This window comes from Podarcis gaigeae, assembly GCF_964106915.1.
Source record: "Podarcis gaigeae genome assembly, chromosome: 1".
Classification (NCBI taxonomy): domain Eukaryota; kingdom Metazoa; phylum Chordata; class Lepidosauria; order Squamata; family Lacertidae; genus Podarcis; species Podarcis gaigeae.
This window is the reverse complement of record NC_139678.1, coordinates 18004043-18020631: the sequence shown is the minus strand read 5'-3', so window position 1 is coordinate 18020631 and position 16589 is coordinate 18004043. Positions and strand designations below refer to the sequence as shown.

The 16589-nt window shown below is 38.8% G+C and overlaps 1 protein-coding gene across 4 annotated transcripts in view; it reads right to left on the bottom strand.

Moving 5' to 3' along the window:
* SETD3 (SET domain containing 3, actin N3(tau)-histidine methyltransferase) overlaps positions 1-16589 on the bottom strand; it is a 46648-nt gene that overhangs the window by 28108 nt on the left and 1951 nt on the right. For 3 of the 4 annotated variants that reach the window (XM_083734653.1, XM_083734654.1, XM_083734655.1), the window contains exons 2-6: positions 7245-7354; positions 6836-6928; positions 4615-4763; positions 4000-4072; positions 2666-2922 (exon numbers count right to left, since the gene is read on the bottom strand). In XM_083734653.1, coding sequence (XP_083590779.1) covers positions 2666-2922; positions 4000-4072; positions 4615-4763; positions 6836-6928; positions 7245-7347 — 675 coding nt within the window. In that variant the 5' untranslated portion in view covers positions 7348-7354. Of the gene's footprint in view, positions 1-2665; positions 2923-3999; positions 4073-4614; positions 4764-6835; positions 6929-7244; positions 7357-16589 lie in introns of all 4 variants that reach the window. The other variant, XM_083734652.1, reaches the window with a different exon arrangement.

Here is a 16589-nt window from a genome sequence, read left to right as displayed (position 1 = left end):
TTCAATAAAGACAGGCAGGAAGTAGATTATGTTTCAGCAGAGATTTTGTTCCATTAAACATTGATGGCTGAAACACGCTGCTGCATGGTACACCCATCTGTATATTGGAAACATTTCTGTGCAATAAAGGATTGATGAAGGCTGAATAACTACCTAAGAAATCTTTGCCTGATTTTTAAGGAGCCACAAAATGATGTCTGAGAAGATGTTCTGCCAGTACACTTTACCTGAATGACACTTTTTCCATAGTGTTAACAATATAATGCCTTGATTACTCACAGGCAGCTACATTACATCTGTGGCTATGAAATGCTATGTGTGACAAGGGTAAGTCATAGGTCTAAGAAAGAAACACTCATAAGGAAAATGTATACAGATTGAGAACAGGCGATGCTGTGTTACAAGAAACAAATGCCATTTTTAGAACTGAAAATGTTCTTTCCTCCCCCACAAACCTGCCTCCTCAAAAGAGTCCACTAGCTTGTCAGCTCTACAGAGCTGTCAAGGAAGAAGGAGCTATGGATCAATAGTACTACTGTGCAGAGGCACTCAGCCCCAGATGAGCTCCTGATGTAATGGTTTCACAGCAGTAGCTGTGATACTTTTGCCCAGGGAGCTGGTAGGTAGGCCACTACAAAGCTGCTTTTCTATCTAGATTACCTACCCAGTAGTTCCCAAACTTCCCACTCTACAGGCTACTTAAAAACTGTTGATTTAAAAACTCAATGATTTTTCTGCCTGTTGTAGCAACTGTAATGTCCTATACTAGATGAATGATTTTTAACTGTATTTTTATTGCTTCCTTTATTTCTTTTTTTTTTTAATTAAAATTTGCAAATTAAAATGCAATACAATAAAATAAAATAGAAATAAAGAAGCAATAAAAATACAAGATGAATATTTAATGCGGGTATACTGCAGACCACTCAAATGCAATTCATGGACCACAGTTTCGGACTCAATGATCTACACATCAGTGTGAATACTGGGGAGTAGGTTCTGAAATAGGATTATGACTATAGGAACTATGGTCAGGAATGAAAGTCAACACGTGAACACACAGGAGAGAACTTTACCTGCAGCCAAAGGGTTGCTTACTCTATGATGTAGCTGTTTCCATGCCTCTAAAACTAAGTGATTGTCTGCCTCTTCTACAGAGCGAAAAAGCAACTACAGCAAAAAAGAGAGAAAGTGAGCAAAGCTCTGAGACTGAGCCTATAGTTCTTTCCTGCTCATTCATGTACCCTCTTTGAACCCCAACCACTTCAAAGAGTTAAGAAGCAACAACACTACTTAGTACTTTGAAGATATTATCTGGTACAGTTTGTATAAAAATGGGACTCCACAGTTCATTACAAATTTGGTTACCCTGAAAAAAAGATACAGAAGAGAGCTACAGGGGTGATAAAAATCTAGATAGCAAGATACTGGTTGTGTTTAGACTGCATGAAGTAAAATTATATGGTTTCTGGGTTTTGTTGCCTTTTTATCATGGTTTAAAAAGGCCATAGTTTGCTCCAGCAGAAAATTTACTCAATTCTTGTAGTGTCTAAACTGCTAACTCAGTTTACTAACTAAGATGACAGGACAGGAGATACACAAGTGAAGTATTTTACTACTGAAGTAAAGCACTTTTCAGATCATAAGCATGAGCATACTCTTCATAAAAGAACAGTAAAATAAGTAGAGGAACATTGAAAGCTGCCTTGCACAGAGCCGGATCACTGTTCCATAGAGCTCAATATTGTCTACAGTGATTGCTAGAGGCTCTTCAGAATTCACACAGTCCTGCCCAGATCCAGCTGGAGATGCCCAGGATTGAACTTGGGATCTTTTGCATGTGAATTCATGTGATCTACTACTGAGCTACAGTACTTCCTTAAGAGGAAAGATGTATGTTACCCAAAGGAATTAGGTATATATTTGGGGGGCGGGGAGCAGGGTGAAGGCTACAAACGAAGAGTCATACATGATCATTAATGAGCTCTGCAAACAACTGAATTGTTGCCATTACATTCTATATCATCTGAAGTACATCAGCAACCTTACAGGCTAAAGATTTTTCACTAAAAATGAACACAAAATTTCACAAGTGCATGCTAGATGATCACAATCATTTTCGGATCATTTTGCATATGTGAACAAAGGAAAATGAAGCCCTTCCCAATCACTACAAAGTATCTTCTGCAGGAAACAGATATAGCACATTTTGAGTGATTCTCAAAATTCCATGACAACAACCCAGGATAGGTTTATGCAGACATCTAAAGGCTAAACACACCAGGGGCAAAAAGTAGTATTAATCAGGTATCCACTATAGAGAAAATAAAATGGTGCACTTGGGCCACTGCTGACGGCAAAATCTACCCTCTTCCAATAACACTAGATAGCTATCCCAAAATGTATGTCGCATGTGTGCACTCAGAGCAAGACGATGTTCTGCACTTCTACCAGAAGTCCTTCCATATATAACCACCACCTCCACACACAACAACTATCATAGCAACAGCATTCTGCTAGTATAAGCAATGGTAAAAAAGTAATCAGGTTAGCACTGGTACTGTGGTACTTAGAACTTTAGGCCACTTAACAAGCCTTTTAAAAATGTCAGAGTTCTACTTTGCTATGGTCCTCATATAATGCAGTGTCTGTTCCAGGCTCTTACCTGAATAACTTTGTAGAAATAGGCATACTGTCGAGCAGTATTTTTATATTGGCTGAAAACATCATGTATGGCCTGAGTTGACTGAAGATATTGAACCTCATCTTCTTCAAAGTAAAGAGGAGTATTGTATTCACTTGGGAGAGTTTGGATGTAAGGCAGCCAGAAAGAACTAGGATTGCAGCGTTCACAAAGAAGGTGGAATGCTAGTGTGATGTTGCCCATGGCTTGGAGAATTCGGTCTTGAGAATACAAGGATCCTAAAAAAGGAAAAGAACCCATAAAGAAATTTTAGTCCCCCTAACAGGATTCCTAAGTGCATATTAAGTGATTTTTGTAAGAAAGAAAACTTTAACAAAATAAGTACGTCTTGCAATAACATGAATTTTGTTTACTTCCTATTATAGACTTTCTGTAACTTTCCTGTAACCTTTAAACTGATCTAAAAATGGTAATTTCAATAAATTAGTTGGCATTCATCTGTCTCAAGAGACAACAGAGCGCGCTTCCAGAGGTGAAAACAAACCGCTGTGTTAGCAGCACTGAAGTGACCTCCCTGGAGCGCAAGCCTGGGCAGTGTGTATGAAGGTCCTGGGCTGCTCAGATAACAAAACACCCCTCTTGGCCTTGCTGAGAAAAGAAAGAAGAGCAATACGTTTGGCACCAGCTTGGCAGCAGGAGTTTGTCAGAAGGAGGCGTACAAGGTGCCATCCAACCATCTTAGGGACTCCACTCCATATTTGTTGAGGGTTTACTCCTTAGCCCTCTCCTCTCCTGAAGATATCCCACAAGGCAGCAGAGGTTTAGGACCAGAGTTTTCTTTCTGCTAGATGGGCTACCTTCCTAGGTTGACGAGACCCATTTGCCTCTCACATGTAGGAACCACCTTCTTGACTGTTGGACTCACTATAGGTATAATCCACTCAATCTGTCAGAGTCTGTCTTTACATGCAAGGGAATACCTAAACTCACTGAGGGTTTGAGACCCATCAGCTACCCGTACATTGTTTAGCCAGCCAGTCAAAGCTGTTCCCGGGCTGTGGCCGCTGCTGCATGCCAACAGCTTCTAGAAGCCATAGCTGAGAGCAGAATACACGGTAGGGACCAAAGGTAGACAAACTACCTCAGAAGAAGTATGAAGTGTCCCCCACCAGAGGTACTACCCCTCCCCATACACCCCAGTTCAATAAATAATAATAAATATGATACATTGTTCAAGCATTGTAATAAGCCCACTAGACAATTCTAACTGACAATTTTCATCGTTTTGCTAGTGGAGAACTTTCCATCAATACACCCTTTGCACATCTGCAAACGCATTCAAAATCTTCTCTTACCCAAAACTGAATTTTTCGCTGATTCAACAGTCATCAACAATTTTCTGGGAACCCAGAGAAAAAGCTCTTCTGCCTAGAAAAACACAGGGAAAGTTCACAATATCATACATATCTGATAAACATACAGGATGGTAACAAACTGTGGTAATCCGCCTGCAAAACAGCCATTCTGCTAGTGGAAGCACAGTGGCACAGTGTACAACCTAAGTCCAAGTCTTGCACCTGTGAAAGATGCTGGGCAACACCTGGTGCAACCACTATTATTATACTCTGTGACCATTAAGCCTCTGCACTATATGTGCTTGTGCAATGTTTGCATCACTAATTGGAGGAGGATGGGGAGACAGGCCATTTATACCTAACATTTTCTTTCACAAGGGACATATTAGCACATTGAGATACAGTATTGTAACATCACTGTCTTCTGGAAGATAGAGGATCCTGCTATTCCACATGAGGATCTCTGCATCAGGACCATGATTTGGACAAGCACAACACCTGTAGTAAATTTCAAAAGATCTAGTCTTCTGCCAATTTAGTATTTCAAACACTGAGGACAGGTTGAGTGATCTTTAAATGCCCCCAATGTACCTTCCAATGCCATCCTATACTCACTTTTATCTCTCTCGTAGCTTTCAAACCAAAACCCTCTTCACCAAAGTTAGCCACTTCAAAGCCCTCTGTAGATGCACCATTCTCTCTGGCCCAGTTAATTAGTTCAGTAAAATAATCTTCTCTTTTCCCATCAAATACGACAGACAAACCTATGTACATATTTAGCAGCAGAGAAAAACACAATGAGTCACCAGTACTAATTAACACAGATGTTAAAAAACGTTTAGGAAGCATTCATAGCAGCTTTTAAAATACAGTTGTACCTTGGAAGTTGAACGGAATCCATTCCGCAAGTCCGTTCAACTTAAAATGTTCGCAAACCAAAGCACAGCTTCTGATTGGCTGCAAAAAGCTCCTGCAGCCAATGAGAAGCTGCAGAAGCCTCATTGGCTTCCAAAAGTAGTTTGCAAACCTGAATAGTCACTTCCGGGTTTGCGACATTCGAGAGCCAAAATGTTCAGGAACTAAGCTGTTCGACTTCCAAGGTACGACTGTACAAGCAATTTGGTCAACCAAGGCTTTAATTCTCAGAATGAAAAACAATGTGCCAATAAAAAGTGAGCTCAAGCAACTCCCAAATTCCTCAGTGAAAACACCACATATTCTGCCAGTCAAGTCACATTCTTATGAAAAGCTATTTGGCAGGATTCCTTTGTTTTTCTTGACCACAGATTACATTATCTTAATTTGCCTTATATTTAGGGAGGGTTCACTTTATTTATTTATTTTTAAAGATTTTTATTAAGGTTTCAACAGATTTATAATAACAAACAAGACAAAATAACACAACAACAAACAATAAACGATAAAAAACACAAAAACCAAACAAAAATATATACGTTCAAATCTTAATTTCATATAACTTATTTTCCTGACTTCCTCACATCTCCCTTTCCTGTATTCAAATTTCCAATTTAGTTTCAGCAAATTCTTCCTTTATTTTGACTAATTTTAATATTTCTTAATTTCTTTTAAATTAACCATTCCCACTGCTGTCCACTTATCTTCTAATCCCCCATCATTAGATTAATTTAACTGTGTTTCTTTACTTGTTACTCATAAAACATCTTTGCACATTCCTTTCAGCTTTGTCACTAATGCCACATTGTCTCACTATCCTGCATCACTAGGGAGGGTTCACTTTAATGAAGTTCTCCTTGGCATCATTATGAACCTACAGATCTTTCTCCAAGTAGGCATAGGATAAGCCTCACAAGCTTATCAGGGGAACTGGTAAAACTGTAGAATTCCATCAGAGTAAGAAGAGTTAGAAATGACAGAATTATTTACTGTAGCTAGAGATATAAAAGGTTAAACATTCCTAACAAGGTCAATGAACTGTTTCTTAACATTATTGTACTGCAATGTTTTAAAACATGAGGAAAATACTTTATTGTATAAGTGTGAACGACGAAGTGTCTACAGCAGCACTTTTAGATTGTTCTACCTTTTTTATTTTAAAAAGTTAATATGCATGTGGACCTCAGGCTAAGAAAGATTTTCTTTTGACCATGCAGAATAAAAGCACATACAGCTCACATGTGCACTTCAATAATTAAACTCACATTTTTACTCTGATGCCACAAATAAAGGGGAAGAAAAAAGCATAAACAAAAGGATTGTTTCTAGAAACAAAGTGTTGAGTTCCCTATGGTGATCACTTGCAAATGGGACTGCCCAATTCAAGCATTAACAATAATCTTAACAGGAAATATCTTTTCAAATCTAAACACTTGTTTTAAGATGTTACACAAACATAACCTACCAGGTTAAATGTGACTAATGAATCATCCAATACAGATTATCATTGCAGACACTGCAAAAATAGCAGTTGTGGTGTCAGCACACACACAAAGAATGTAATGACTGATGAAAGACCAGCTGTTTTGTTTTAAATAAGGGGAATGCTTACAAATAAAAAGCATTTAGCAACTAAACAAACATGCTTCACAACTAAACATTTATAATACTTGAAGTGGTCCCTGAAAGTTCAACACTCAGGTGCTCTGCTCCACTCTACAATACAAACTAGTCTCTGTTCAACACTTTTGCAAAGGAATGAAAGCTCAGTCTTTTTGAGAATACTAAAATAAGAAGTATTTGTGACTCAGAGTGTGCTTGGAATTTAATTAGAACCTTTTTTAAAAGACAGAAGGCAGCAAAACGCAGTGCCAAAATTACTTCTGACCACAAGCAATTAGAAAAGCCATTTCTTGTTTACCTTTCTGTTTTTTACGGATTCTCTCAACAAGAGCTCGGATCTGTTGATACTCTTCCCACTCCTTTCCAGGACCTGGATTTGGACTGCTACATTCTGGAAAGATAAACAAACAAAAAATTATTGCTCACTGAAATTTAACTTTTCTCCTCTCCTTAACATCAAGAGAGTATCATAAATGGATTTATATGTTCAATTTCATAACTTCCATTAGAACTCCAATACTAAAAACATATGTTCACTTAAGCCATGAACCTCTAATATATTTTACAGGAACAGAGGGGCTAGAGCCTGGATAGACTTTCCTTTCCTAATTTAAATACTGAATAGAAAAAAATTCAACCCTGCCTATTTTCCACATGAACTTATAGAGATCATCCCCTTTGCCACAACTACAGTACAACATACTTACTTTGTAATAATTCACTAATTAGATTCAACATTTCTTTTGGAGAGACTGCTGCCGTGGCTCCAGTGCCTGACTTCTGAGTTTTCACTCTGCTTTTCTTCCCCATCTTCCAACTAAAAGAGAACAGTAGTTAAATAAGCAAGGGGTTTCTGTTACTACTTATGTTCTCTTTCTTTCTTTTTTTGATACCAATATATGGAATGCTGGGGAGGTGAAGATGAGCAAGTATCTGGAAGGCTTGAAGGAAACACCTGATTCTCTATAAAAATTTGTACCTGTGAGTGGTGCCTCGTAGGTACAGCTTCTGCTCCCAGATCTGTTACTAAGGTCCTCCAATCCTATGGAGCAGATTGCATGAATGGAAGTCTGTTCTGCTCAAAGACTTTCTATACCATCCAGTTATACCATGTAAGTCACGTTAGCATAAATGTATGTATACATTTATAAAAAATATACACATTTTAAAATGCTCAATAAATTGGGTTTGATCCTAGCTGCAATAAAATGTTTTCTTTAGAATCTATAAAAAAAGAACAGCTGACTTGCTTCCTGTTTCATTTCTTTTGATGAGATTTACATTAATGTATTTAGGGCTGGTTTGTTGAACAAGGTTAAGTAGTGCCTACCTGTGCAAACAGCCAGTGGCAGTGCTTAAAATGTTTTTCTCTGCTAGCTGGTTTTAATATATCGAAAACATAAATTTCTGGAAAACCACAGAAATTTTCTCCAAGGGAGAAACTGTCAAGTGTTGATGAATATGCTTGGTACATGTAGCAAAGTCGCATATCCAAATATAGAGGATCCAATGAACTTGGCACCAAATAGCATGCAAGAACAGTGGCAGCAAGAGTTTAACTCATCTCCCACTCTTAACTCTTGTTGGCAAAGATCTCATGTTGTGTTCGGCTTTGAACTTCTGTTCTACCAAAATCTTTCCTTGAAATATATATATATATAATTTTCTTGCTTCCCACGCAGTTTTAAACAAAACAAAAGTGAACCCAATACTTTCCTTCAGAAGGCACTCACTTTGCAATAAATAAGTTCATTAGTGCATGATTTTGCAACCTTAACACCCTGTAACCCTAAAGTTAGATTAATAGGATTAGGAAAACTCTGCAAACATGTTGCTCTCAACAGAATGCTTTAGGACTCAACGGCTGCACAATCTATTAATTGGTGCAAACTTAAATATTCCAGAAACCTTATCAGAAAGAATAAGGAGAAGATCTCTATCACATAACCAAGTCTAAGAATTTCTAGCTAACTTTTATCAGATTTCTTATTTAAAACATGCCCATAAACACATTTAAGGTATTGTTGCATACCATCCCAATCTCCAAGCGGTGTGAGATTCCAGGGGTCCCAGGCACTTACCCGGGGTTTGTGTTTTCTTTTGGAATGAGACACTTTAGAGACTGTTGAATCTTTATGATATCTGCTTAATTTACACATATACACAATCTGAGCCTATGATGGAGAGGTTCACAGCATTAACCTCCCAAGTAAGTCCTGCTTCTCTCATAGCCACAGCCTTGGATTGCAGCGGAAATCAGGCCTCTCTCTCTCACTGGACTTTTGTCTTTCTAACAGACAATTGAGGGAGGGGAGGTCTAACCCTTTGCCCTCTGGCACAGAGCCACTCCCTTTGTGGGCCATTACCAGGATGGTCTGGCTATTCCAGCAACTGAATCCATGCTGGATCCAGGAATTGGAAGGGGGGCTCAGGGCATACTGCCTATCTGCTGCAAACTCACAACAGTATTTTAACACTATACACACAGTATTATTTCTGCAGCACTATCCACAAATAATGACAGAACAGATCCGTACCCTGAGGGTTTTACAATCTAGGATACCAGACAGACAACAGAGAGAGGGAAACAAATGGAGCCAGGATCAACAGGGAAAAGATGTGATTATTGCATTTACATGTACTTAGGATAAGTTACACTACAGCATGGAAGTTCTGCCAAGACACCTGAAGTCTAAAAATGAACTGTGTCATCACACTTCTGGCGAGTTGCTTTTTAAAATGCCAACAACTCCCAACTGCTGTTGCTATAATTTAAATCAAAAGTACAAGAAATTTCTGCACAGTGAAATACTATCCTCTAACAGGAATTTCAGAACTATTTGAGTTCACTGTGATACAGTGGTCACTTCTATAACACAGAAAAAAGGAAGAGATAATTTTCTTTGGTGCAATGCAAAGAAGTTTAACAAAATTGATTGATTTAAAGCACCTAGATTTAAATAATAATAATAATAATAATAATAATAATAATAATAATAATAATAATAATTTTATTTATACCCCGCCCTCCCCAACCAAGGCCAGGCTCAGAGCGGCTTACAAGCAATAATAAAAACAAGTTAAATGATTACAACTTAAAAACAAAATTAAAAAATACAACATTAAAATATTGAAACATTAAAAGGTATTGTTGCATGCTATCCCAATCTCTAAGCGGTGTGAGATTCCAGGGGTCCCAGGCACTTACACTTAATGGAGTTAAATGAATTATAATAAGTGATTTATATCAAGTTTCCTATTCTGAAACTGTTAAATTTTCTTTTTGTAGTATAAAATAATATTTGCTCAAAAAGGGTTGTGTCCAATTAGTGTCCATTGGAAGATAAAGATTATTTCCCTTTTAAAGCTGTCCATGTTGGTGGTCACTACCATGTTAGCAAACTCCATGGTTTAACTATGCAGTTTGAAGAAGTATTTCCTTTTGTCTGCCCTGAATGTCTCACTATTTAGTTTCACTTGATGATCCAGGGTTCAAACATCAGGAGAAAGAGAACCTATTCTTTTCCCCCACCTCATGCATAACTATACTTTTGTAACGTGTCCTCCTTGCTCACTGTAATAAAACAGAATACTGTACATGCTGCAAACTAATATTTATGATAAGAACCCAAAGGCATACTTGTCTTTGAAAAAAACCTCTAGAATTGACTAAATTAAACCACTATCAAAGTGGATGTTAGATGAAATCTTTTTAGGGGAAATAAAGACAATCATCAACAACAAATTCCAAATCCTCTAGATATAGCCAATAAATCTCCAACTCTTTCCCACACATTCTAACTTATTTCAAAATCCAAACTAGCATATTTCAGTACAAGATCAAAATAAGATCACAATTTTACAAATTGGCTTTTAGCAGTCCAAGCTCATTTGTAAGAATTAAGCAAAGCAAGTTTCACTGCAGAAAAGGTGTCATTAAGGTGTCATCTGAAAGTACACTCAATGGGCAAGATCCACTCGTGCAACAGGACTTCTCCTTCCTGTCCTCCCTTTGAAGCCACCTTGGGGAAAAATATTGCCCCAGAGGATTCTACCAAGAATGCACAGAGGGCTGGGGTGGAGAAAAGAAACTTAAGCCATGTTGCACAAGATTTGCATTGGGCAAATTAGGCAGGTATCATTAGATGTCATTCCAAAATTGTCATTGTTCATTTAACAGAAAATGAGGTTACATATTATTTTGCAAATACTGCTGAGAGCTAGGACAAGTTATGCTTTGAATCCTGACATTTTTATGACTGTGGGAACAATATACAGAATAATCCTTTAAAATCTCAGAAACAAGACGAGGGCTAGGGAAACTGCCAGTGAAAGCCCTTCTTTTGCTCTTTAGCGAAACATGCTCCACTTCTAGCTGCCTCACTTTTGACCAGATGCCAGTCTAGTTCAGTACTCAATTGTGACCTGTTAGATAATCCTCAGAAGTCACAAGCAGATGTCACAAAAAACCCATTCCCTTCTCGACCCCAGCATTTGATCATTAGAGGTGTACTGCCACTGAACACAGAGGTTTCAATTTTATTTCTTGTAGCTAAAAGTCACCAAGTCTACTTGAATTTGTAACGGTCTGTTACCACTTGTTACCTTTGTACCCTACTACTGCAGAGAAAGCCAGGCACTTAGGCCACCAGTAACAGTCGGTATGTTTTGCAATGTCCCAAAATTAGTACTTGGGCTGATGTAACTGATACAGCAGTGAAGCTACTTTCCTTCACAAAGCAACTGCCTACTGACAACAGACTGCATCAGAAACTCTTGCCCTATTTGGGGGCTCAGTCTTAGAAGCTTAGAATCTCAGTCTTAGAATCTTAGAAAGCTCCAAGGAAGTAAAGTCCCTAGGGAGTCTGTTCTACTATGGAACAGATCACATTCAAAGAAAGACACGAGGATGAACACATACAGTGGTGCCTCGCTAGACGAAAAGAATTCGTTCCGCGATTCTCTTCGTCTAGCGTTTTTTCGTCTTGCAAAGCAAGCCCATTGACAGCTTAGCGGATTAGCGCTACAGATGTCAAGCGGCTTCCAGCGATCAGCTGTTAAGCGGCTTATCAGCGGAACAGCTGATAAGCGGCTTAAGGGCGAAAAAAGCGGGAGGAAACCGCGGGGGGATGCAAGATTTTTTTCGTCTTGCGAAGCAACCCCATAGGAAAATTCGTTTTGCGAAGCGCCTCCAAAACGGAAAACCCTTTCGTTTAGCGGGTTTTTCGTCTTGCGAGGCGTTCGTCTTGCGGGGCACCACTGTATTCCACTTGTGAAGAATCTCTGTGCTACTACAGTAGCAAGAATGTTACTTGCCCCAAAATGGAAAGAAGCAGAAGTCCCCGCAAAGTAAGAATGAATACAAAAACTTATGGAATATGCAGAAATGGTGAAACTTACTGGAAGAATAAGAAATCAAGATCACAAACTTTTTTTATAAAAGAATGGAAATGGTTTATTGAATATTTACAAATAAATTGTAAACAGATAAGAACACTGGCAGGATTATTGTAATAACCTGCAGTTTTATAAAAGTATATATTTAAAGTAGATGAATAAATGAGCAAATTAAGTTAATTTGGATATGCAGAAGATAATAAAAATAAACTTAAGGAACTGCAGAAAGAGGGGGAAGGAAATCACGTTTTGAAATGTTAAAATGATTGTAAAATTAGTGAAATGTATAAATCTGAAAAGCATTAAAAAATCCAAAAATTCTGCGTGATTTAAAGCTCTGATTTTGAAGGGCTTTAAAATGTTGTGCAGATCTCTAGTTCAGACCCCAAATTTGTGGAAGGTTCTAAACTGTGTAAAGATGATCTGCCCAGAGTGACTGGGGAGGCCCGGCCAGATGGGCGGAATATAAACAATAATTTATTACTATTACTATTAAAACAGAGCTGGGCTGCATAACCCTGCTTCTCCTTGCATGTTTTTTTTCTTCCACATAAGAAGACTGAATACCCAAATAGTACTTTTATCTTACAAAGATAAATTCTACTTGTGTTAGCTATCACAGTAGCATGGTTTATGACTGTTTGCCTGTCAACTGAACCAGCTCCCCTTTTAAGAACTTAAACCAATCAAGAAAAATTAGGTTTCAGCAAATCTATGTAGCAAAGTCAACAACAACTTTCAAAGAAAAAGCATTTCTCTTGTTAAGTTCACACACTAGAAAACTATGACATCTTCCTGACATTTAATTACAACATGGTGTATCATGTTTTGTACATGCAGTTTCTGAACAATCGTTAAAATTAATTGGGATTCTGGACGCATGTGGGTTGCAACCAATTTATGCTAATAAAAATATATACCTACTGAAAGCATATTATCAATTAAAAGAAAGTGAATATTAATTCTGTACTTAATTTGCTAAGAGTTTGCAATTCTCCAGTTTCCTTGTAGAATATGGATTTTTTAAAGATCATAAATGAAGTTGTACCATACTAGCAAGGAGACAAACTTATACTGGTGTTTCATTTTGAGATAGCATGTAGTCACACAAGCCTCTTTGCTGGCTTTTACTCTTTCACCATTTTGTCATACAAAGGCTTTTCCATATACCAGAAGACAGAGTACGATCCAATGGCAAACAAGCAGACTTCTGATTTGCAACAGTATTTCTCATTCCTTCTCCTAACTCCCTGCCATTCCCCAAACTCTCCAAAGCAGACTTTTTGGAGGAGGTGGGCAGCAGGAGAGCAAGGAGAAGTTCTCTTACGTATATGGAAGTCTGTTCTACCTGTGCAGAGACACCTTTGGATACAACCCAAAGAAAGGATCTGTAAAGCATATCTAATGCAAAAGCATTTAGCAAATTCAAATTCCTAACCTAACAGTCTGCCATAAACAATGAGCAGGTTAAATCATGTCACAGATACCACAAAACAAGGAACAGTAAAATGAAGTGATGGCTACAACAAGCTAGCCATTTTGCGGAAGCAGATGTTGTGATTCTGTGGCCCTTCAGATGTTGCTGGACTACAACTCTAATCATCCCTGACTATTGGGTATGCTCGCTGTGACTGATGAGAGTGGAGTCTAACAACATCAGAAGAGTCAAAGGATCCTCATCCATGTCCTAAAGGAAAATGATCCCCAAATGAGAGATGAAGCATAATGATGTTTAACAGTTTCTCCCCAAAAAGCATGAGAGCAGATCAAGGACATGCACAGCCTGGCATTCAAATCTTGCAATGGCCAACCAGCCTATGGAAAGCCCACATGCAGGGCATGAATGCAGTAACCCTCTCCCATTTTTCTCTTGATTTTTTTTGCCATATTTTAATATTTCATGGTGAGGGGCACATCAGTTGGGTTGAACAGACAGGAAGGGAACCAAGATTACACAAAATAAAAAATGCCTCCAAACTACAACTAAGATCTTAATGCATCATCAAACCTCGTTAAATTTGTGTTCCGCTTTCCTCCCACATGAGCCACAAGTAGATTGCCCATCTTTCCCCCAGGAACTAACAACAAAGAACCCTTGGCACGGCAAACAGCATCACTCCATTACCCATATACGACTAGCCATATCTCTGCCAAGACAGTATTAAGCGGGTGGATGGATAAATGCAGTAAAAAGTTAAACCTACTACAAAAAAACTTTGAGAAGAAAGGAAACATAACTTCAGAGAAAGGGACATTAAATTATCAATGAATAAGAATGGGGAATTCAAGATGGAAGCAGGTGCAATCACACTACAATTAATATTTGCTTATGAGCAGGTTAAAGTAAAAGGGGGAAACTGTACATTCATTTGGCAGAAAAGGTCTGGAATCATATAATCATAGTTGGAAGGGACGCCAAAAGTCATCCAGTTCAACCCTCTGCCATGCAGGAATCTCAGTTAAAGCATCCATGACAGATGGCCATCCAACCTGTGTTTAAAAACCTCCAAGGAAGGAAAGTCCATCACCTCCTGTGGGAGTCTGTTCCACTGCTGAACAGCTCTGTCAGAAAGTTTTTCCAAATGTTAATTGGAATCTCCTTTCTTGCAACTTGAAGCCATTGGTTTGAGTCCTACCCCCCAGAGCAGGAGAAAACAAGCATGCTGCCTCCTCCATGTGACAGTCCTTGAGATATTTGAAGATGGCTATCATGTCTCCTCTCAGTCTCCTCTTTTCCAGGCTAAACATACCCAGCTCCTTCAAGCGCTCCTTATAAGGCTTAGTTTCCATACCCTTGAGCATCTTGGTTGCTCTCCTCAGCACATGTTCCAGCTTGTCAACATCCTTCTTAAACTGTGGTGCCCAGAACTGGACACAGGATTCCAAGTGTGGTCTAACTAAGGCAGAATAGAGTGGTACTATTACTTCCCTTGATCTGGACACTACACTTCTGTTGATGCAGCCTAGAATAGCATTGTTTCCCCGCCCCCCCCCCCCCTGCTGTATCACACTGTTGTCTCATGTTCAGCTTGTGGTCCACCAAGACCCCATGATCCTTTTCACCTGTACTGCTAGTAAGCCAGGTGTCCCCCATCCTATATTTGTGCATCTGGTTATTCCTGCCTAGGTGCAGAACTTTACATTTGTCCCTATTGAAATAACATTTTGTAGCTTGCGCCCAGTTCTCCAAACTGTTGTGGTCATTTTGAATTCTGATTCTGTCTTCTGTGGCATTAGCTACCCATCCCAGTACTGTATGGTGTTATCAAATTTGATGAGCATCCCCTCAATTCCTTCATCGGTCATTTATAAAGATGCTGAACAAGGGGCCCAGGACAGAACCTTGCAGCACCCCACTTTTTACTTTTTTCCAGGATGATGAGGAACTATTAATGAGTACCCTTTGGGTTCAGTCAGTCAACCAGCTACAAATCCACCTAACAGTTACCTCATTCAAACCACATTTTACCAGCTTCCTCTTGAGAGTACCATGAGGTACTTTGTCAAAAGCCTTACTGAAATCAAGATACACGGTGTCCACAGCATTTCCCCAATGCACCAAGTTTGTAATTCAATCAAAAAATAAATCAGATTGGTCTGGCATGACTTATTTTTGAGAAACCCATACTGGGTCTTAGTAATCACAGAATCCTTTTCTAAATGCTCACAGACTGACCGTTGAATCATCTGTTCTACGACCTTCCCTGGTATCAATGTCAGGCTCCCTGGTCAAGTAGTTACCTGGGTCTTCCTTTCCTCCCTTTTTGAAGATGGGGACAACATTTGCCCGCATCCAGTCTGTAGGGACTTCACCTGTTCTCCAAAAGTTCTCAAAGATAATAGACAAAGGCTCCACAAGCTCCTTTAGTACCCTTGGATGCAGCTCATCAGGCTCTGGAGATTTGAATTCATTTAAAGTAGCTAGGTGTTCCCTCACTACCTCTTTTCCTATCTTGGTCTGCAGCTCCCTCCTTATATTATTTATTCTGTTATCACCAGGTTGAGCATTGCTTTCCTTTTGGGTGAAGACAGGGCCAAAGTAGGTGTTGAGTAGTTCCGCTTTTCTCTGTCATCCAATAGCATTTCTCCGTGTTCCCCACACAGAGGACCTACCACGTGCTTGTTCTTCCTTTTACTTCAGACATAGCCTTTTTTATTCTTTTTAACTTCTCTTTCAAGCCTAAGCTCATTTTGCGGTTTAGCCAGCCTGTCTTTCCCCTGCAACTGTTGGCTACACATGTATACTCCTCCTCTGTGATTTCCCCTTTCTTCCACTCTAGGAATGACCCCTAGAGTTTGTATAAAGTAAACTAGCATAAAAAAAAGAAGAGACGAGAATTGAAAAGTTATGGCTTCATCCCTGTGAGGAATAGGCAAAAGAAGAAGAATTATCTGCAAAAACAAGACAGACATTTAAAGAAAGGAATGGAAGTTGTGTATGAGACAATCAAAACAGTTGCATGGAGAATTACAAAAGAATTACTAATGTCAGTATGATTCCTGTAAGAGAAATGGAATTGGCATTAAGGTCAAGATGTGATAAATGTACCATTGATAAATGTAGAAAACAAGCAGCAAAATACTGGAACTATAGGCAATTTAATATGAGAAAGATATGATAATCATGAAATTAAGCTGAATGCGCTGCAATCCTA